A 23232-nucleotide genomic window follows, 5' to 3' on the forward strand; every position below is an offset into this window, starting at 1 on the left:
CCATGGAAACGAGTGTAAACAACATGGAAAGGTACGTTGATGCAGACTGTCTTACATTTTTGTGAGTCTAGTTTTCACAAGTACTAGCTGTAAATGCGATATTCACTGCCACTGTGGTATTGCCAACCGTATTATACAGGTATTTTGACTAAAAACCGGTTGTATCAAACAAGCTGCTTTCGAACACGGCACTCACTCCCACCCCGGTCGCAAAGCAAAGCCCTTTGATTGTGTTAGAAGAGTATTACGTAGTCCCATTCGCTTAGAAATGTGTAACTTCAAAGGTGAGTACATACACGTATATACCAAGTCTAGGCCTATCAGTAATCACTATGCATTTACTATGGGAGCCAAAAATGAAGCCCCGCCAGCCCCCTCACCCCCCCCCCCCCAATACCCCACTTGCCGCTATGCTTGCATTTGTGCATAAGCTGACAAGGTCAGTAGTGTAGAGTTACATTACAAAATTGGTGGGGACATTGCAATGTAGAAATTCTCTCTCTCTCTCTAGTCACGTAGCATACAGATATGCAGGTGTGGTTCTGATGAGAGAACGCCATTGTCTGCGGTCAGCGGCAGCTCTGGTAGCCTCTGTAATGCTTGCTCCAGTCACCTATTTGATGTCATCAAGCCAGCTTGCTGCAGGTCTTCCTTTTTTACGTTTTCCCTCAACCATTCCTTGGATGATTGTTTTCTGAAGGCAGTGATGTCTGGTAGCATGGCCAAAATATGTCAATTTTCTGGCCACAATATCAGCCTGTAGTTTCTTTTCCACTCCAAGCTCCTCTAGCACCCATGTATTTGTTCTTCTTTCTTTCCATGGTATCCTCAGTATCCTACGATAGCACCACATCTCAAACGAATCCAGTCTCTTCTTGTCTGCTGACTTCATTGTCCAGGATTCTGAGCCATATGATGCCACGGCAAAGGCTGTAGATCTTAGTAGCCGGACCTTGAGGGAGGAAGGGAGTTTACTTTTCCAAAGCTTTGTCATACTTTGTACCACATTCCGGGCCATTGCTAGTCTTCGTTTAATCTCCTGTGAGCAGTCCCCTTTGGTGTTTATGATGGAACCCAGGAACTCGAAGCTTTCCACCTCTTCAATGACATCACCATCTAGAGAAAAGACACCATCTGCAAAACTCTGTTCTCCATCTACAACCATGATCTTAGTCTTTCTGGTATTCAGCATTAGCCCCCTCTCTTCACTTGCTATTTTTACTGCTCTGAGTAGATCCATCAATTCTCTTCTGTTGTTGCAAACCAGGGTGGTGTCATCCGCATACCTGAGATTTGTTACCCGTTGGCCACCTATTGTCACTCCACCAAGGAAATCTCCCAGGGCATCTCTCATAATCCGTTCAGCATAGATGTTGAAAAGCTGGGGCGATAGTATGCATCCCTGTCTGACACCTCTACCAATCTTGAACCATTCTGTGTCACCTCTGCTTGTTCGTACTGTAGACTCTTGATCTTCATACAGCTTGCTGATGAGCTTCACTATATGGCTAGGAAAACCCATTTCTCTCATAGTGTTCCATAATTTTGTATGACAGACACAATCAAAGGCTTTGCTGTAATCTATAAAGCACAGGTAGAGTGGTACAGAGTGTCCTCGGCAATTCTCAATGATGTTTCTGATGTTGATGATATGGTCTCTCGTGCCTCTTCCTGCTCTAAAACCAGCCTGCTCTTCAGCTATCTCATTTTCCATCTGCCGTTTCATTCTGTTGTTGATGATCTTGAGTAGTATTTTGCTGGCATGGCTTATCAAGCTAATGGTGCGATGGTTTGAGCACTCCTTTACATTTCCTTTTTTAGGTATCGGGATAAAGACCGCTCTTCCCCAGTCCTCGGGCCATTCTACATTCCTCCAGATTTTGTCACAGAGTTTCCACATGATGTTTATGCCTTCCTCACCAGAGGCTTTCCATAACTCGCCTGGGATATCATCCCAGCCTGGTGATTTCCCGTTCCTAATTTCTCTCATTGCTTGGCGCACTTCCTCCAATAACGGGGGTGGTTCTAACTCTTGCTCCCCTAGGTTGCTGTTGGTGGATTCCACCTGGGTCTTCTGCTCGTAGAGCTCATTGCAGTACTCGGCCCATCTGTTCTTTATGTTTGTGCTCTCTGTTAGGGTGGTACCATTTCTATCATTGATGACATCTGACCTTGCTGATGGTTTTTTAGTAACTTCTTTGACCAGAGCATACACCCTCTTAGAATCACTTCCTGCTCTCTCCATCTCCTCACATTTTCTCTCAACGAAAGCACGTTGATCAGCTCTAACTGCTTTTGACACTTCTTTGTGTTGTCTTCGCCACTCAGCCATATCCCCTCTCTTCCTAGCATCCTGTCTCTTGTCAACAAGTTCTAATGTTGTTCTAGATAACCATGGTTGCTTCTTCTTCTTCTTCTTTGGGATGATCTCCTTAGCTGTGCTTAACACTGCTTCTTTCATTCCTTCCCATAGTTCATTGGGAGACAGCTCTTCGTCATTAATCTGAAGAAGTGCCTGAAATCTATTGCTCACACTAACAGTGTACTGTTCTGGTATGTTGTCTACATCAAACCTTAATGATGGTGTGTCTTTCTTTTTTACTTTGAGCTTTAGTTTCAGCTGTGCAACCAGAAGCTGGTGGTCACTCCCACAGTCTGCACCTGGTCTTGTCCGAACACTGAGCAGTGAAGAGCGCCATCTTCTTTTAACGAGGATATAGTCAATCTGGTTTCTTACATTGTCCCCGGGACTCTTCCATGTCCATAGTCTTCGGGGGTGCTGCTGGAAGAAAGTGTTTCCAATAATCAGGTCATTAGTTTGGCAGAAATCTTCCAAAGAAATTCTACTGCTAGACAATCTCTAGAAAATATTGGAGGCTTTCCCCAGTATTTTACAAGGAAAAGAATTGAGCAATATTTATGTAATGCAATGCAAATGTATTAAGGTGATTTCCCACTCCATTGTTCAGCAGGACCATGGATGAAACATAAACACGCTGGTTTTCAAGTTGGGACCAATCATGGAGACTGAGAGGCTCTCCCGCCCCCTCTTGTTTCCCTGTGCCGACCGCGTCAAGGTACCCCAAGTTGGCTCCGATGAAACACGGGTCAGGAGCCAGTTCTCTTTCCTGTCACAGAGCTTGCCTCCGACGCGCACCCAGGATGTCCAGGGCAAACTCCAAGAGGACTACATCAAGAAGATCAGTACGGACATGCTCTTCAGTGAGGCAGTGATCCGCAAGCATGCAGCTCACACATTGCCGTACAACAAAGCCGACTTGAAAGAAGCCTTTGATGCCAGTGGTGTTGTGAAGAAAAAGCCCATCAGAAAGATTGGCATCATCGGGCGTCACAACCAGAGGGGATCGGAGAAGAAGCACGCACCGTGTCACATCACCACTGTGTCCGAGCACAGACTCAAGCCGCTGCAACGTAAAAAGAAGAAGATAATACCGGACAGGGATGATGAGATTGTCTCTGAGGTTGGAACCGTGCTGAAGGGAAAAGAGACCTTCCTGACACAGGCTCCCCAGGCCGATGAAGATGAGAACAATGAGGAGATTGAGGCAGTCTGGCACCAGGGGCCCAAGATGAGACCCAAGGAATCGGAGAACTGGGACTCCCATGTCCTGATGAATCTGAGCAAGGCCACAGCGAGGTGGATTGTCAACGAACGCACACCGCAGGGCCCTCAGAAGGACCGTCTGGCGAAGCTCCTGAATGAAACATACGGCGAGTCCTCGCAAGATGACACCTTGATACGGGATGATGTTAGCTTGAGTGAGCCAGGAACTACCGATCCCGAGCATAGGGCTGCCTCAAGGACCTCCAAGCAGCGCTCCTCGGCTGAGGTGGCCAGGGGTCGTGCGTCCAAGGAGCAGGAAGGAGAGAAGGATGAGCAAGAAGAGGAAGAAGTCGATATGAATTCAAAACCCTTGGCGTCATTCTACCGTCTGCCAGGGGGTGGGGGTAAAGCTCAACGACATCTTGCTATTGATGCCCTAGGTGAGTAATCTGATGGATCTTAGCTAGAAGAAGAACAAAGTACACATCACATCAATTACATTGCAATGTTGCTGATATTGACTGCATATTTTACCATTTTGTATTCTTAAGTTCAGGACATCATAATATGTTTGCCAATATAATGCCAAATTTCATTTTCTAAGAGAACATTTCTTTTTAAACCCTAACATAGCACAAACATCAAAATTTGAATGAGTCTTGTTCAGAGGAGGATACCCTCTAAAGATTTTGATCAAACTGAAGCAAGTTCGTTTTTGCTTAAATACAATGTATGTGTTCTTTTAGAGAAAGCATCAGAGGAGTTAATCTTTGCAGAGAAATATCTAGTATTGTTTAAGCTACAAAATACAAGCTAAAGGGAGAATGAGTCGAGACTCTTCTTGCACTGTGAGCAATATTATGTCATAAACAATGTATGTGAATGGAAGCTAACATATCTTGTTTCTAGCATTCATAGAGCAAGGGTGAGATTTACCTAATTGGATTTCTCATTTCTTCACATGTGCAGGTGCAATCAACTCAACGGCCAAGGACATACAGGTATTTCGTCGAAAACCGAAGCCACCTCCGACCCTCAAAGACGTGATGAACCCGGCCATAGGAGACAAGATGCTAGATACGCAAAACCAATATCAGCAGGAGTGGCTGTTGGGTATGTTTCTCCATATAATGCTGGTTACGTTGAGTTGAGGGTATTTTCATATATGTACAGTACTAGTGAATAGCAATTTTTTAACTGTGTCACACTTCAGACATAGCTTCTTCAAATTTTGACTTTAAACATAATACATTTGGAATGTTCTCACATCTCTAAGTTTCATGGAACAGTGAGGCATGCTTGGTGTACAACAGGGAAATTTTGTGTAACTGCAAGCCCATAATTGTATGAAAGTATTCCCTGGCTTTCTTTCCAAACTGTGTTGAAAATGTAATCTTTTTCTTTTTCCTTGCTCCTTCCTTCCTACCCAAACCCAAACTGATAATGAAAGGTGCCAAGGTGATCCACCAACCTGGCACGAATAAGCTCAGTCTGGATTCGGGGAATGTTTACCAGCTCTCCACCCAGGCAAGCTTCCCACAGGACCCCCAGCTGTGGCACACGGAGGGTAGAAAGAAGAAGAAGAAGAAGAAAAAGAGTGGGAAAGAGGGACAGAAGAAGACGGAACTGCCACGCCATGGCTACAAAAAGTGGAACAAGCTTCCAGAACCACTGCAGGTGAGATTCCATTTTCTGCTTCTTCTTCTTCTTCTTCTTCCATTTGTAGTGTATCCTTCAGGTCTGAAAATTAATCACACTGCAGTGTGGTGAGCACACATTAATTGAACTATGAGCACTGACTTTGGATCTCGATGCATATATTTACAGTGACGTGCAGTTAAAAATACATTGTAGGACTGCTTGCTAAAGTGTGACTTCCCGTAATTACCAACTGGAAATCATCAAGTGGTGGGAAGTCGGCTTGATCCTCCTTGAGTGCAATCCATTCCCTGCTTCTGCGTGGGAAGAAGAAGGAAGCCAGAGCCTGGGAAGTGTGCAGACTGGGGTCCTGAAACGGCATGTGTGGCCCTCGGTGATCGAAGACAAAGGTTTAAGATGGTCGTCCCATTTAATGTCAACCAGGTCAAAGTGGATTCTGTACAGCGTTGCCAGATGAATCTGCTGGTGTCTTCTTTGAATCGTGGGCCACTTGAGCTTTCTCAGCATTGTTCAAACACTTGCTCTTGGGTTGTAATTGCCCGTCACATATCTGGCACTGTTTCATTGCACCATTTTGCTCAATTAGGTCTCAGAAATACATGCATGTAAATATTGTCATGCTCTCTGTTCCTGATTTTCATTTTTTTTTTCAGTCTCCCTGTCATGTTGATCAAGTGGAGGAAAAGAAAATATCAATATATACATCTGGGCATTTTTCTTCTTTGTTTTTTTGGTTGCTTACATTTGTGTGTGTGTGTGTGTTTAGACGGGGAGGTAATAATTGCATTAGAAATGGAGCATTAGAGCACTGAAATTACCAGGTAATTGATGGCACTGACATCAGAGCTATTATATTAAATACATTCCAAGTTGGCATACAAAAAAAGCTGATGAGCCTTTATCTTGTAAGGGAATGAAATCAACACCAGGGCATTTTGCTGTATATTAGTTTAGTTTTCACCCTTTACTATGTTTGTATTTTCTGGTGTAATAGACAAGTAAATATCACATATCTGTCACCCTCACTCAACAACATCAACTTTTAATGTCTAACCAAAGTATGAGTGACATGTTCATTCATGGATGCCATTTTGTTGTGTGTTTGGTTTGTAGGAGGAGCTGATGGACATCCATGAGGCTGGGTATGACCCTGAGGCGCACAGAGAGCCAGATCCCAGCACTTTGAAGAGGCACAGGGAAAACCCCTCCTTGGTTCAACTAGGTGTGTCTTTTTGTTCTTTTCCATGTCTGCAACTTTTTCACACTTTTATCGTTCTAAATCTAGGATGTGTATTAGCAGCATGGTTCATGCCAGTGCTGGCCTTGTAGAGTTGTTCCAGAATGACCCTTATGTATGTCATTGTAAGAAAGATTTAATGGGTTGCAATCTAAGATATTAATTTGTCATGAGGAAAGTTATGAAATTTCAGTTGCCCTGAGTCATCAGGATGATCATACAATGTAGATTTTTTAATCATATTTCTCGTTTTTTGTGACCTGCACTACAATTATTGTATATAGGTGGTTCAAACAACATTGCCTAGTCAAATAGTATGCCTACACATACAAGCATGGCAAAAATCACTAATTCATAATGAAATATCATTTGAATGAAGAGTTTAGATGACTGTAATTGCTGTTTGCACAAGTTATATCCTGAAGTCTGGTTTACCAACTAATTAATTGCATTTTGACTTTTAATTTTGAGTTTGTCACATTAATGAATATCTTTGAACATTGATGAATTATGTGAAATGTTTTTACAATCGTGAGGGTGGAATTAGGGCTTCTTATTGCTGCATCTCTACAATCGTGAATTTTGGTTTGTGATTACAATTTCAGAGTAATTCCAGCCCTCCCTTAGGTTTATGATCATGTCTGGTATTATGCAATGATATTTCAGAGAGGATTTCAAAACGAGGCTTGAATTCTTTTGTCTGACATATTTCCCTGGTTTAAATATATCAAAGTGGTGAATAATTGTTCAAACCATCGCTGTGCATCATTTAATCATATTTGAAGCAGAACTCGTGTCACAGGCTTGTGTGGACATTTATGTTTGTAAATTGTAAAGTCAACCGCGTGTTAATTCTGTTGTGCTGCCCTCAGTTGACGAGTGGAGAACCAAGTGGCACATGGGCAGTAAGTGGTATGACAGCTCCATCAACGACCTCAGCAAGGACATGGAGGACATCAACGAGCACGTGCGCCTGCAGGCCATAGCAACCATCGCTAGGGCGGCGACCTTCAGGCCGCCCGACGATCCAGGCAGTGTGCCTATCACAGGTGAGCATGTGGTATCGAGTGTCCTGGCTTCTGACCCCTTTCGAGACCATGGGTGGTATTCTGAAATCCTTCCTAGGAAGAAATTTCTTCCTAAGTGAGGATTTCTTCCTAAGTTTCTTCCTAAGTACACTTAAGAAGAAACTTGGGAAGGGGGTGGGAATATGCAAATTTTTGACTTAGGAAGAGGTTGGTATTCTAGAATGCACTTAGGAAAGAATTTTAGGAAAATATTTAGGAAAGCTCCACCCCTGTCCTAAGTACGTTGTTAAGAATAGCAAACTGCAAGCATCGTGATAGGCGCGCTTGTCAGTCATTGCGCGCACATGTACTTTGATGCACGAAATGAGCGTGAGAAAGGGGACATGCCGCGCTCTCGTGCATTTGACCCTACGTCATAGTAATATGCGATTGTCATTGGTTAGTTCCTTAAGATACGGCATTTCGTATTGGCTTAGGAAAGGACGTGGGTGGGGATAAGGATGGCTTAGGAAAGGACGTGGGTGGGGATAAGGATGGCCTAATTTGCATTAAGAAGTGCCTAGGAAGAAATTTCAGAATACCAATTTTGTCTTTCCTAGGCACTTCCTAAGTTTCTGACTTAGGAAGAAACTTAGGAAGAAACTTAGGAAGATTTTCAGAATACCACCCCATGAGTGTAGCCGACACCAATTGCTTTCAATGTTGTTGGACTCTCCTTGTGCTGGTAATGTGTTTTATATCACTGCTTCTATCATTGCACCACTTCAATTTTCCATGTAAGCTTCTTTTAAGTCTCATTATCAATGTAAATTACAAAGATCAATATCACAGCTTTTTCACAGCTTGGTGCAAAATCTGTGGCCCTTTCAGTATGGATTTTAAAGCTTTTGTTTTGATTAGTGTATAAGCCATGGCTGGCGGAACCGGGGGGGGGGGGGGGGGGGGGGGGGGGGGGGGGGGGGGGGCTTGGACCCTCACTTTTTTTGCACCATACAAAGGAATATATAAGGTGTCACCACTTTGGACCCCCCACTTAAAGAAATGGAATAGATAGAGACCTTGAAGTGTGAGCGCGGTAAGGTAATTTTTTTAGGCTGAAGACCTTTTTTTTTGCTTGTCAGCTGAAGAAACCCGGAAGTGCCCCCCCCTCCCGGCCCTGTAAGCTGTTATTTTTGCGTGCAGATATTTCTGCAAATGAGGAATGATGTTTTCGCATGATGTCGTTTTTGTGATTTTGACACTGACACCATTATAAGTGCACCAATGCCTGTCAGTTTGAGATATTATCGTGTGTTGTTAAATTCACAGTCCAACATTGATTCGGGAAATTTGCCGAAAATTAAACCCTCGCAGACGCAACAGCTTACACAGTATTTTAGCTGTGAAATCTGTTCATTAAAATGCTAGCTGTCATTGGTCTTGTGGAGGTATCATTTTTGTGTGTGTTTAGAGAATTATAACTTTTAGACGTCCTTGAGTGTGGTGTCAAAGTTACATGATACAGCTGTATATGGGCCCTCACCAAATTTTCTTCCATCGTGCTGATAGGCAAAAGCAAGGGCAAAGGCAAACTGACGGGCATCTTCAGCAAGGTGGAGAAAGACATGAATTCACACGGCGTCCTGCCCCAAAAGCTCCTACAGTGTGTGGAGAAGGCCCTCTTCGACCCTAGTCCCAGGGTGTGTGTTACGGCGGCTATCGCACTCTACACGCTCAACAGACCCAATGAAGAGGTGAGTTAGTCGTGTTAGTCTCCCCACCAGCCACCTGGTCCATTTTGTGTGTGTGTGTGTGTGTAAATCTTCGTAAAAACTATCGCACACTGGTGTCAAATTTTACAGATGTCGCTGGTACACTAAGATCAATCGTCACCATGCATCAATGGTCCATTGAATAGCCACTGTGTTTTTGTGTCCATGTCCTTTGTTACAATACACTAGTAGTAAATATCTACGGATGCTCGGGCTCCACTTTTATAGATGTTAATGGTTCTGTATCATTTACAAACAACCATAGCAGTAGTTGCTTGATGTCCATTTGAGAACATTTGATGAACATGTTTCTTCCTTTTCTTTACACGTATTGCCATCTGCATATCTTTTAATATGTTTTACTGTTTCCTATTTTTCTGTGTATGTTGCATGCCCACATTTTTATTTCCTAAAAAAACAGAAACAAGTAAAATATCTCTTTATATTTTAGAAAGTGCTTTTATATTGTACAAGAAAACATGTCAAAAAATGTAGAGGATCCATGGGACCTTACTAACACTTCAACATATTCGAGACTGTATCTTAATTTTAGCTGAACTCTTTGTAGTATGTAGTTTTGCTATACTGATGTAGATGATTTAATTTGCTTCTCGCTGTTTTCTTGTGCATGCAGTCTATTTACTTTACCAACTCTTTCACAATATTGCTTTCATGATTTGTGGACGTGTAGCCACCTTACGAACAGGTAAGATGTGAAAATGTGCTCTTTGCTGTGGGGAACTAATGGTTCTCACCATATCTTGTGCTGTGCTAATCGACCCAAACCTATGGTGTCTCATTTTCATAACTCTCTAACACATGTAACTTCCAGCTCAAAATTACTTGTATTAGTCATTTCTCTCCAATAACTAATATTGAATGGTCACCTCTACTTGTCCGAACTGACTCCAAGTTAACCTGCATATGCGATCTGTGTATGACTCAGATAACCATACTAAGGTATGTTGCACTTTTTCATGCATTGAGGGTAACATGAAAACAACGACAACAAATGAATTATTATCTTTTTGAATAAACATATTTTGTAATTCATTGATGTTAGAGAAAATCAGTCAATGAATTCAAATATGCTTTTTTAGTTTGCAAACCAAAACACTCCTGGTTGATGAAGTTTCAACATGTAACATTGATACGACTTTACTAAAGGTATGTTGCACTTTTTCATGCAAAGAGGGTAACATGAAAAAAACAACAACAAATGAATTATTATCTTTTTAAATAAACATATTTTGTAATTCATTGATGTTAGAGAAAATCAGTCAATGAATTCAAATATGCTTTTTTAGTTTGCAAAGCAAAACACTCGTGGTTGATGAAGTTTCTACATGTAACATTGATACGACTTTGCAACCATTATAAATGCAAACACACAACAAGTACTTACATGTCTCAAGAGACGTCTTTGAATTAAAGATTTGCGCAAACAGATGACCAATAATTCAAGTGCAGGTCTCCTGTAACCATAATCTCAGTAGGATTCAAACTTTAATCATGCTGCTGCCTATATGAACATATTTCTCTCTATTTATACATGTACTCTCTGAAATAGAAACCATGCAAATATAAAATTCGAACATATATGAAAATCATTCAGAGCATATTATTCTCTATAACAACAAACTTTTTTTTTCTGTCTTTACAATGAACAGCATTTCAAAATTCCTCTTGCAACCATATTTCTTGATATGTACATTTAAAGACTACAATTCTCAAGGTGTGTTTCCTCGTTTGGTTTTCATTCCTTTTCTGCAGAAGTATTTTATAGAATTAAGCATTTCATTCCTCTACAGATATATATATATATATATATATATATATATATATATATATATATATATATATATATATATATATATATATATATCATATAAAGTAAATTTGATGAGAAACCAACACAAATGAAGCAGACACTTTTAACCCATTCATTATGTCTGCTTGTGACAAGTTAAACAGTCATCTCTTTCAGGAGCCAATGCTATGCATACTTTGAAACTTCAAAAATTATTTACAAATCCATGTCTGTAAGTATGTAATGCTTTCTTCTCAATAATACCTCATGTCCATATTTCATAGATTTTGGAGATGAGCTTTACAAATCTGTCATGAGCCCCTTATCTATTTTAGTGAACATAATTTATCACACATCATCATTGAAAAAAAAATGGATTGTCCTTGCACAGCTGCATCATAAATGCAAACAGCTTTGCGTGATTTTGAACAATTATATACATTTTAGGAAACAACCTGCAACACATACATGCATGTCATTTTGCGTAAAAAAAGAAGTATTAGAATTTGATTTTGATAAGAATAATTACCTATACTGCTGGTGGAAATGCACCATTAACAGAAATGTCATAACCATGTGACTATGTCAGTTTGAATGTTCCTTGTGTTTTTGTTTTAAATATCAAAGAAAGATATCAGTCAAATATTACTAACATGTCTAAACCATACATTTTTGCACAGTATAATGTCAACAAAGTATATTTACACCAGTTTACAAACTAAATGATTAATGTTGATTGCCACTGGTTTGTGTGACATTTTTACTTGGCTCGAACGAGATCACAACGCTTCGTTAGAAGCAGGTATTGGCAGACTAATCTACAGATCAGATGAGAGTGAGAGAAACAAGAGACATGTGAGAAGTCAAGATCATGATGCCATCTTCTATGTATCTCTCGAGCCACCTTGGGTATAGTTTTTGTTGAGATGGGGATTCAGGTTTTAAGGTTTTATGAGATAATTAGAAACTATTTAGCAGTACTCATATGAAATATTAAAGAGCATACAATCGGTCTAAGACAAGTTCAAAGTTTAATCGATGAAAGGTGGTATTGAAATGGCTGAGATATCAAGAAACAAAGAGGTTCTGATATCAGTAAAAGGTTGGTCCCACCTTTTATGAGGAACACTTTGTTTTACTTCGTTTTGTTTTTTTGATACCTCTAGCCATTTCAAAACTTATTTTCATCAAATAAACTTTGAATTCCTCTTCAAATTGTATGTATTTGATATCTCATTTAAGTGGTTTCTACAGTGTAATTATCTCGCAAAAAGTAAAACATGAATCCCCCTTCTCAACCGAAACCATACCATCCCTTTAATCATAAGGTGGGAGGTGCAATGGAAGTAATAAGCTGTGATGCAAACTGGGGTCTTTGAGCTAACTCATCTACCTTCTGTCACAGGGCGCAAGTTGGCCGGCGTTCCGTTACCTGAGCCCTGTTGCATAAGTTGAGACCAAACATAAGTTAGAAATTTGGTAAATGTAAGTCTCTCAATACTCAATTCTAATTGGCTGTTATCTGACTTATGTTTGATTTTCTTACTTACGTTTGATTGCATCCTTTTATGCAACAGGGTCCTGTTTCATGAGGCATGGGGTTTTGTGGTGGTTTTTGATCTTGGTATGCTATGATGCCAAGGTTCAATTGTGTGATCAGGTGCAGAGTGATGTTTTTTTTGAGCTAGTTGGTGAAGCGTAAGTCCTTCGGGTGTCAGAAGGTATTAATTCCATAAGCGCTTGAGCCACTTTTAGTGCAGTGTGCACAGCTGTTGGTCTCGAGCCAGTCGGTCCACTCTGACTCGAAGGCCTGAATTCACAAAGGTAATTTTGGAAATCTGCTGTTAGGTATGAAACAGATGTGCCTTGCATATGCGCGTGCTGGCAAACGTTCATTGATGAAACATGATTCTCAGGTTGAAGACTGGTGCTCTGGATCCATTTCAACCAACCTTCAGTCACAAGGTACAGAGTTGGTCCCCCGTGAGTCGTTAGGGTGCAGAATGGTGTTTTGAGCTCAACTCAACTTATACTCGAGTCTACCAAGAATCAGAGAACCTTGAGTTCTTCAGCTGCTTGGTGATGTTCAGGAGGCATAGAGTTTCATGGGACATTGACTGCACTTCAAGACAAATAGCAGCTCTGTGTGGTCTTTTTGTGACATCCCTGTCTCTGTTTCTCAACCACTTCAAGCAACAACCATACTGTCTACTAATCCTCTTTTGTAAAGCTGTACTTTTACTCCTAATATCTGTATTTGTGAAATTCAATGTGTATAATGCAGTATCTCTACCCATTTGACCTGCATTTATTGAATATTCCCCATGAATTTGTGCCTGTGCCTGTGTGCATGTGTGTACCACGTATATCACTTATATTTGTCAAAAGTGCCTACTTTAACTAGCATTTTTTAAACCCTACATAAAAAGCAACAAGCGTCATTGAAAAACATGTCAAAATCAAAACAAAAAGAGTATCTCCTAATGTTAACCTGTTGCTGCATGCATCAGACCATCCCCCCCCAAAAAAAAAAAATGCAGGCAGAACAGGATATTCATTGACTGGACAATCTTGTGCATGCAAATCATGTGATTCTTCATTTCATTATCTGTCAGACAGACTTAGAAAAACCCTTTGTTGCCTATGTTCAATGACCTGTGACATGTGGCACAGCAATGAATAAAGCAAACAGTATGAAATATGACAATTATACCTGAAAATGCCATGCCTGTCCCACTGTACAGTGTGAGCTGTGTATTAATCATCTGATTTCATTCCTGTTAGAGAGCATGGTTGTTGCACGACAAATGCATCATGATGATATTTTGAAAGAGAAGTTTGCCAGTATGTTAGATACCGCTTCCTATTCTTGATTCAAAATTTGAATTTTTATGCCTGCTTTGCTTCACAGGTCTCCCACAATTGCAATATTTCCTGTAATGAGCTTTCAGCATTTTTAGCTCACCTGAGCCAAAGGCTCAAGTGAGCTATTGCGATCGCCCTTCGTCCGGCGTCCGTCGTGCGTCGTGCGTCGTGCGTCGTCCGTCGTCCGTCGTCCGTCGTCCGTCGTCCGTCGTGCGTCGTGCGTAAACTTTTTACATTTTCATCTTCTTCTTGAAAACCCCAAGACCGATTTTCATCAAACTTGGCAGGTAGCATCCCTAGGGGGTTAGGAACTCAATTTGTTAAAATGGGCACCATGCCCCGCCCAGGGGGCCCCCAGGGGGGCCCAAACCCCCCAAAATTAAGGAATCTGTAAAAATCTTCTTCTCTAGAACCAGAAGTGATAGAGCTAAGTTAATACTATGAGTTAGTACATTGATGACTGTAGTTTCAAGTTTGTTCATGGCAGAATCAGGGGTGCCCCCCTTGGGACCCAGGGGAGGGGGGTGGGGAAGGGTTCTAATGGGGCCTAAATTGTACATTTTCATCTTCTTCTTGAGAACCCCATGACCCATTTTCACCAAACTTGGCAGGTAGCATCCCTAGGGGGTTAGGAACTCAATTTGTTAAAATGGGCACCATGCCCCACCCAGGGGGCCCTCAGGGGGCCCAAGCCCCCCAAAATTAAGGATTCTGCAAAAATCTTCTTCTCTAGAGCCAGAAGTGATAGTGCTTAGTTAATACTATGAGTTAGTACATTGATGACTGTAGTTTCAAGTTTGTTCATGGCAGAATCAGGGGTGCCCCCCTTGGGACCCAGGGGAGGGGGTGAGGAGGGGTCCTAATGGGGCCTAAATTGTACATTTTTATCGTCGTCTTGAGAACCCCATGACCCATTTTCACCAAACTTGGCAGGTAGCATCCCTAGGGGGTTAGGATCTCAATTTGTCAAAATGGGCACCATGCCCCACCCAGGGGGCCCCCAGGGGTCCCAAACCCCCCAAATGAAGGAATCTTTATAAATCTTCTCTAGAATCAGAAGTTATAGAGCTGAGATAATACTATGAGTGAGTACATTAATGACTGTAGTTTCAAGTTTGTTCATAGGAGATCCAGGGGTGCCCCTCTTGGGTGGGGGGGGGGGGGGGGGTGGTTGGAAGGGTCCAAATGGGGGCCTGAATTGTACATTTTCATCTTCTTCCTGAAAACCTCATGATGGATTTTTGTCAAACTTGGCACGTAGCATCCCTAGGGGGTCAGGATCTCAATTTATCAAAATGGGCACCATGCCCCACCCAGAGGGCCCCAGGGGGCCCCAATCCCCCCAAATTAAGGAATCTTAAAAAAATTGGGCCTTTATTGTACATTTTCATCTTCTACTTGAGAATGCCTGGTCAAATTTTGGTGGAGCTGTAAATAATTTAGATTAGTGACTGCGTGAAAGGTGAACTTGCGATACTCAGGTGAGCGCTAGACCCGCGGGTCTCTTGTTTAATTGCATTTTTTTCTTTCTCTCCTCTTTAGGCTCGAAAGCTCCTGAAAGGGGTGATCAAAGACGGGAGCGCACCCGAGCGCTGGGCCGCGGCGCAGTGCCTGGCGCACGCTGGTGTCTGCGACTCCTTTGTTGTGGGCGAGCTGGTCAAGCAGCTATTCGACAGCGAGAACATGGTCAGACACGAACAGTGCGTGAGATTGCTGACCAACCTGAGCCGTGGGTCGTCCATCGTCCACTCGATGATCGCCGAGCAACTGAACAGCACCAGCTGGAGGCACCGCATCATCGCCTGCCGGGTGCTGCCACGCCTCTATGGCACCATCAATAAGGTATTTCCCTCTATTGTAATCACCACCATTTTGCCAGCCATTCTTGAGGTCAACACAGGCCCCTTTTTTTTTTTTTTTTTTGCTGGCAGTGCATACTGGGGGAGCACTGTACTTGATTTTATTTGTATTGTCATTTTGATGGATACATGTTCTTTGACACATCATTTCGTACTCCCTCATAAGCATGTTAAGCCAATATCCTCAAATATTTATAATATAGTCTATATCTCAGTGGGTTGCCATATTTTTAACAAGAATTTCAAAGCACCTGTATAAGACAATGATGGAGATCTATGGAAAAGAAGTTAAAGTTGGCCCATTTCACTTTGTATGAATCATTCATACAAAGTTTGTACCCAATGAAAGAGAGATATGTGTTATGTAGGAGTAAAGGCATTTCTCAGAACAGCTATGAAATGTCATTGGGTCACACATTTTTCAGCCGAGCTGTTACGGTTTATCTTTCTCTCCCAAGCTCCCATCACATGCAGGCTTTTCACAACTTGCAATTTTTGATAATTATTTTTTGTCCACAGTCAGTCCTGTTTCTTGTCACTCTTTCCTCATTCTTCATCATTTTGGCAAGTGAGAAGATATTCGTAGTCCTTGTCCATTTTTCCATATTTTCTTTCTTTTTGATGATAATTTTCACTTTACTCCACCTGCCAGGATATCACCCACAAGCTTAGTGACCTGATGTGGAATGACTGGCACCGTGAGGTGAGGAAGACTGCGGCACAGACCCTGGGGCGCACCGGTCACGGGAAGGACGTACACGATGAACTGCGAGACCGTCTGCTTAACGGCAGCGAGAGGGACCGCATTGATGCCCTCCACAAAATTGGACATTTGGGTAAGTATTTTTTTTTTTTAGTGTGTTTGATTAGTTCTGTGAAAAAACAAAAAAACACTGTCTTCCTGTTCTTGGCGTTATACATTGCAGTGGTGCCTTGAAGTGAGTTGAAGTCATCAAGCTGATGGGGGGGGGGGGGGGGGGGCTGCTGCTGCCATCCCAGTAGCTTCTGTGGATCAAACATGGCATCATGAACTATCCGACATGCAGCTTCTTGTCCAAACATTTTTCAAAGACTTTCCCCAGCTATAGCCAGTGATTTGAAAGCATTTTGTATCTGGTACAAGTTGTCAACTCTTGACTGACTCATGAAGAGACTATTATCATGGATATTTCAGAACGAAAGGTCATTAACTCTTTGAGTTTCATGCTCACTGGCCCGAATCAGTTGAGGGCTTTTCAACATCACATGATTTACTCATCAAATGCACAATCGCACTCAACTGATTGATAAATCGTAGTATGCCACAGTACATTGACAGTATCATGAGCGATTCCATTCCTTACACATGTAGCTTGCAGGCCATGGTAACTCTGAGTAACAGTGTTCCATAGGGAGTTTTCGAATAGATACTAGTTTCTGTCAAGGTTGTGTATTCAGAAAGTCATACCTCCCAGACCTAGTCATGAAAGAATGTGTAATCACGTCCTAGTATAGGCCCTACATTATTATTTTGCAGTCTGTTTTGGGATTATGTTTTTGATACTGGCCATTTGCAAGGAAAATGGGCTCAGCTTTGTCATGATATTTACATCAAAGTAAAATTTGCAAATTTGGTTTTTACAACATTGCTGTTCTGCAATTCTATCATAAATGCTTCTATAAAAAGATATATGGCTCATTGAAAAACAGAATGTTTTCCAATAGCGCTCATGCAATGCGGTCGCACAATAATGCGACCCATGGAGGGGTTGACACCGTGGCAATCAAAGAGTTAAAGTGTCAATACGTTTCCTCTACACCATCAGGCATCATGACAGCTAGACTCCTCCCATCCTACCTGAAGTGCTTCGATGATGCGTACATCGCAGTCCGGATAGCCACCACGGAGACGGCGAGTAAGCTCAGCATCAAAGACCCCGACGTCCTGAACAAACTCCTCTTTCTCACCGAGTTTGACAGCAACTGGAAAGTCAAGGCTCATGCACTTAAAGGTACTTCTTACATCTGACCTTGATGATTAGGGAAAAGGGCTCATGTGTGGTATTGTAGGGTGTACTGTAAAACACAATATTTTCACGGCATGAAATTTTCGCAAATTGGAGCCGACGGCCTTTTTCGCAGCATGAAATATATGCGAGTTGCCTCTAACATTCAATGCGAATAGTGTAGACAAGAACTTTCACGTGCATTTTGATTTCGCAAATCTTGGCTCGTGCGAAATTTGCGAAATTAAAATTCACTTGAACAGTCGACGCTTTACAGTATGTTGATTTCTTGTTCTATCTATCACCACTTTGTCATTTGCTTGGGCAGAACTGGATAATGTCAGAAATTTTGACAGCATGTTTTCTGTAGTACACTGGAGTGGGTGAAGGTAATGATTTTCTCCTCAAAGGGATATGCCCTTGTTCTCAAAATCAGGTATCTAAGAAACAATTGTAAGATCCACTTACAGTGATACTGTTATGATTTATGGATGTTTTTCCCCTATCAAACATATCTTCTTTTTTTTTTGAGGTAAAAGAAACTAAGCACCAAGTCTAGACAACTGCAACAAAATGTCCCCATTTTTTTTCAATGAGATGTTAGTTTGAGGAATGGTAGTTTGTTTTTGTTTTTTTAAGCGGGGCACTTTGTGATGTATTTGGAGGAAGCAGATGGACTTGTATGAGACATTTCTGTTCCTTGATTCTGATGCACTATCTTAGAAGACTAAAGCATGAAGGAAGATTAAAGCTTATAGGCTGTGACGACACACCAAGTTTTGTATGTGTACACACTGAAAATGAGGAGGGCAAAATGCACATGACTTAACTTTACTTAAGTGAATGGGACGGGGTGTTCCTTTGCTCTCCTATGAGTTTATACCCTCCTCTATTCATTCCTCCCATGGGCCTGGCATTCAGCTTTCTGTTATGGTAAAAAATGTGCATGTCTCTTTAAATAATGCCCTTGTTTTTTTATTTTCCGTCTTTCCTTGATCTTGGTAGCCCTCGGAGACATAGGCGAATGCAACCAGCACATCAAGAGCGCGGTTCTCTGGGCCCTGCGGTTCGAGTCCGAGGCCGGGGTCCGGGCGGAGGCCTGCCGCACCATGGTCAAGCTGAAGATGAAGGACGATGAAATACCGCCCATGCTGCAGGAGAAACTCCTGGTGGAACCCGACGAGACCGTCAGAGAGTATGTAATGTGTGCAGTGCTCAGCTATTATGTAGTAACCCTTGACCCTTGACCTTTTCCAAGCATTGTTTTTCTACCATCCAAATATCAAAGTCTCATCACTTGGCCACTAATAAACTTTAGATTTAATATATAAATCATGTTTTGAAGTACATGGCTGCCATGGAAAAAGTGATTGCTCTTAAGCAAGCAACCATGTGACCAACTGCTTTCCCCTACAAAGGATTATGCAATCATGATTAAGTGACTTGCCTCAGGGTTTAGTCACTGCTGCCAAGGAACTTGAACTGTGGACCTCAGGGTTGATAATATTTTCATGTTCTTTTCTCGACCAGTTATTTCTAATTTGCCCCACAATGTGATTACTGATTGGCACAATGATGCTTCATATCTCAGTCTTTTGATTATAAATGTAGTGTGAGGCATTTAGGCTCCCCAATGCTGATGCACAACCTGACAAGATTTTGCAACTTATTATTGTGATGCAACTGGATTCTGTGTTGGTCCTGGCATTCTCAAATTAACTCTTCCTCTTCAGTTTCATGTTAGTCTCTGGAATCTTTAATGGATGATCTTTGTTGGCATTCGCAATGTCAATCATTACTCACAAAAGGAAGCAACTTTCCACTTGAAGAAATCACATGTGGCACAAAGTGTTATTAATATGTGGCATAAATGTAATTTAATAGTTTTGTACTTGCATGCCTTGAAACATTGGTGCAAACTACACAAATGCACAAACTCAGGTGTGTGCACCAATAGGATTCTCTGTAATGGACCACAATATGTCATTTGGGTTGATTGACTCAAATCTTTAAAGTTTGTCATCATACCTGGCAGAGTAATCTTTTCTCTGCCTACTGTGAAAATTTGTTCCTTGAAACAAAACCAAAATGTATATATTAGCATTATTTCTGTACCATATTTTGTTGGACAGGCAGCTTTCAGTGAAAAATAGAACATGTTTTCAGTGATACTTCTGCACAGCACGCCTGAGTGACCCTAATCTTCAATTCTTTTTCTCCTTTTTCTATGAAACTTTACCTCTAAACTCTCTTATTTCAATCACTTTTTTAGCATGGGTTAGGATGGTAAAGTTTACAGCATGCTCTTTTAAATCATATAGAAAAGTGGAAATTCATTTTGGCCTGCCTTTTGGGGGGTTTTGAGCTGGGCGGTCACACATACTTTTTTCTCTCTTTTTCACCACGCAGACAACTGGCGATAGCGCTGGAGTCCTTCGGTGTCAGTCCCACCGGGGACATGGAGATGGTGCAGCAGATCAAGGATGAAGTTCGCCGCCTCTGTACTCGATACAACATCGCCGCCAAGATCGCCCTCAACGAGGAGAGAGAAGAACTGGCCGTGCAGCACAGACGCTACTTTGACACCTCACCAGCACCCAGTGAACTGGTGGTAAATATATGGTTCCCTGACATTTTCCTCCCGTGACAATTGCTTCCGTGAAATATCTACTCGCTAGTGCCAAACAAATTCTACCCACAAACAAAACCCTAACCCAGATCCTGATCCTCACATCAACCAACATCAAACTAAACCTAGGCTGAAACCCTATCACAACCCTAACATTAACCCTAAATCCTTTGAGGAAATAAGATTGAAGCAAATTGTCACAGGAGCAAATGTCGAGTCAGTGGTAAATGTGTAGCTTTATTTTCTCAATCAAAATTCCCAGATATGAATCTCTTTCATATCAATATATTGATATTGATATATCAATCATGTATTCTGTTCTTGTTTTTTTTTCACCCAAACAAAACTCAGCATTAAAATTCTCCACAATTTTCTGATGATGCACACTTACAAAAGAGAGGAAAAACAGATGCACTGCAGATAAAGTATGAGCTCGAGACACTTGCAGCCCATTCTTATTAAGGAGGACAACCAACTTGCAAAACTAGCATTATCATTGTTTCATGCACTCCTAAACCACAATTTGTTACAATGTTCTTGTGGGGGGGGGGGGGCACTGTGTTATAGTGGATAAGGCTCTTGACTTTTAAAATAATCAGAGGTCCCGAGTTCCAATCAAGTCACGTGCCTATGTCCTTTTACACGATATTTTTACCCACCATGTTCCTCTATACCCAGGTGTGTAAGTGGGTACCTGGCAATGCTGGGGAAATGATAATGGCAGGGCCCTCTGGTAGAGCAGTCTTTGTAACAGTGAAGAGGCCTACCATTAATAAAGAAGACCATATTGTTATTTTCATTGTTGTTTATTGTTATTGTAACTATTATTGTTATTGTTACTGTTCACTTGCTGTGGTAAATTGAAGTAAATGAGTTGTCATCATCTTGTTTCATTCAATTATGCTCAGAACTCAGAGGTTTGCCACCGCAGTGAGTCTGTCACCCGTCCCTCCACCAAACACAGTACCCGCACTGTCACTCCGTCCATCCAAATCAGCATCGATGACGACCCGTACAGCACGGACACGCCAGAGATGGACCTGCCCAGTACGAGGGGGAGCGCCGTGGCCACCGACCTCATGGGCAACCGCCTCAGTCCCGGACCCCAGTCCAGACCCCAGTCCCAGCCAGGCAGCCAGTCTGCCCCGGGGGTTATTGGAACAACGGGCACCCCAGTCGGGGTAGGGAAGATCACCCCAGTGGGGAGGAACTCCTCTGCAGGCAGAAACTCGTCGGCTGGAAGGCGGACTCCAGAGGAGAAGTTGAACAAGCTGATAGAGGTGTACGAGGGCACCGCCTCCATGAGGGAGTACCAAGAGTATGTCAGACCGGAGAACGACAGTGGGGACTCTCGCAGGAAGCTCACCCAGATACCAGAAGCCCCAACGGAGGAGATTGAAGTGGATGGACGAGATGATGATGCTACCAGTGGGGGTAGCAGGGAGAGTGAGACGCAGAGCTCCGCCGTGCCGCAGTCTCGCTTGGACAACGCCACGATGGAGACTGTGGACGTCCCAGCATCAGGGGAAGTCATCATACCGTATCCTCCCATCCAGCGACACAGAAGCATCACCAAGAAGGCACCAGAGACCACCGCTGACCACGCCCAGGATGACCAGGACGATGAGTACGAGGCCTACAATGATGATCTGGAGGATGATGAGGAAGAAGAGTTGCAGAAGTCAATTTTGCGTCCAACCCCGGACCCCGAATCAAGAGCACCCTCTAATTAAGAGAGAGTACTGCCTGCACTATGAATTTGTATCCTACTCTATATGCATACAAGCATTCCATGTTCTAAAGAAGTTTGTCATTGTATTCACACAAGTTTATGACAGCTTTTTTGGGGGAAGGGGGTAAGATATTCTTTTCCTGTCAGAACAAACCTATGACACTAAATAAATGATTTGTGCCTTCACAACCTGAAAAAGATTCAGATTTCAATTCATTTATTCCACTGAAAAAAAAAAAAATATGTATGCAATAGAAATGACACTTATCACAAATGATTCTAAGATCGCTAACCCTCATGCTAAGTGAATCCTACATGTGTACCTACTTGATGTGGGTTATTAAGCTTTCATCGGTCTTCAGGGTTGCACATGTCTCTATCAGAGTGTTTGACCAATTTGGGGGATGAATGTTTAAAATCTGAAGTGAATGGGCAATACTCTCAAACATGAAGAAAAATAGGTTTGTAATTTGAACATGGCTGCCACGTGTGTCTAGATGAATTATTTGACTTCAGGATGGAGGTATTCTATGTAACTTGTCATCCGTGGGAAGCTACAAATTGTGTGGTTGAGCAAATTAGAAAAATAATTGATTCTTAAACATCACGTTGTAAGGTTTTATCTACAATGTATTTCAATCAGTGATTCTTGCAGTGTTTTTTTTTTTTTTTTTCATTGCAACTCCGCTGCTATAAAGGGATAAGAGCCATCACTGGCTGACAGGTGGAAGCTTTGTAGTCTAGTGGATATGATACAGTTTGGAGCTCTTTGGTTCGAGTCCAACCCGAGTATGTATGCCCGTGGTACAAACTTAACATGGCTTCTACTAAAGCACTGAATAATCAATGTTTATGTACGTCGATGATGGGCAGTGTTGACCTTACGAGAAAACTCCAGAATCTGAAGGGTTAACGTCTCAAAATGCCCATCGAAATCACCGTCAATAGATTGACTTCGACAGATGTAAGCGCCAGTCTTGGCAAATGGTATGCATTAATGATGCATGTTGTAATGATGCCACATGTACTGAGTGTAGTACAGAGTGGCACTTCGTTATAAAGAGGTCAGATGTGACAAAACCCTCATCCATCAAGTCAATATTGCACATCAC

At 42.0% G+C, this 23232-nt stretch overlaps 1 protein-coding gene across 1 annotated transcript; it reads left to right on the top strand.

Moving 5' to 3' along the window:
- Positions 1 to 3020: 3020 nt before the first annotated feature.
- LOC139739828 (HEAT repeat-containing protein 4-like) lies at positions 3021 to 22121 on the top strand. The gene is made up of 13 exons (XM_071650423.1): positions 3021 to 4005; positions 4535 to 4678; positions 5016 to 5242; positions 6338 to 6446; positions 7334 to 7510; positions 9038 to 9222; positions 9932 to 9946; positions 15458 to 15757; positions 16427 to 16610; positions 17580 to 17765; positions 18765 to 18954; positions 20169 to 20370; positions 21297 to 22121. Exons 1-13 carry the CDS (start codon positions 3021 to 3023, stop codon positions 22119 to 22121), a joined length of 3729 nt encoding a protein of 1242 aa, XP_071506524.1.
- The last annotated feature ends 1111 nt before the right edge of the window (positions 22122 to 23232 follow it).

Source organism: Diadema antillarum, unplaced genomic scaffold, assembly GCF_040938485.1.
Source record: "Diadema antillarum isolate AM-2024a unplaced genomic scaffold, OU_Dant_1.0 seq00000819_RagTag, whole genome shotgun sequence".
NCBI classification, from domain to species: Eukaryota; Metazoa; Echinodermata; class Echinoidea; order Diadematoida; family Diadematidae; genus Diadema; species Diadema antillarum.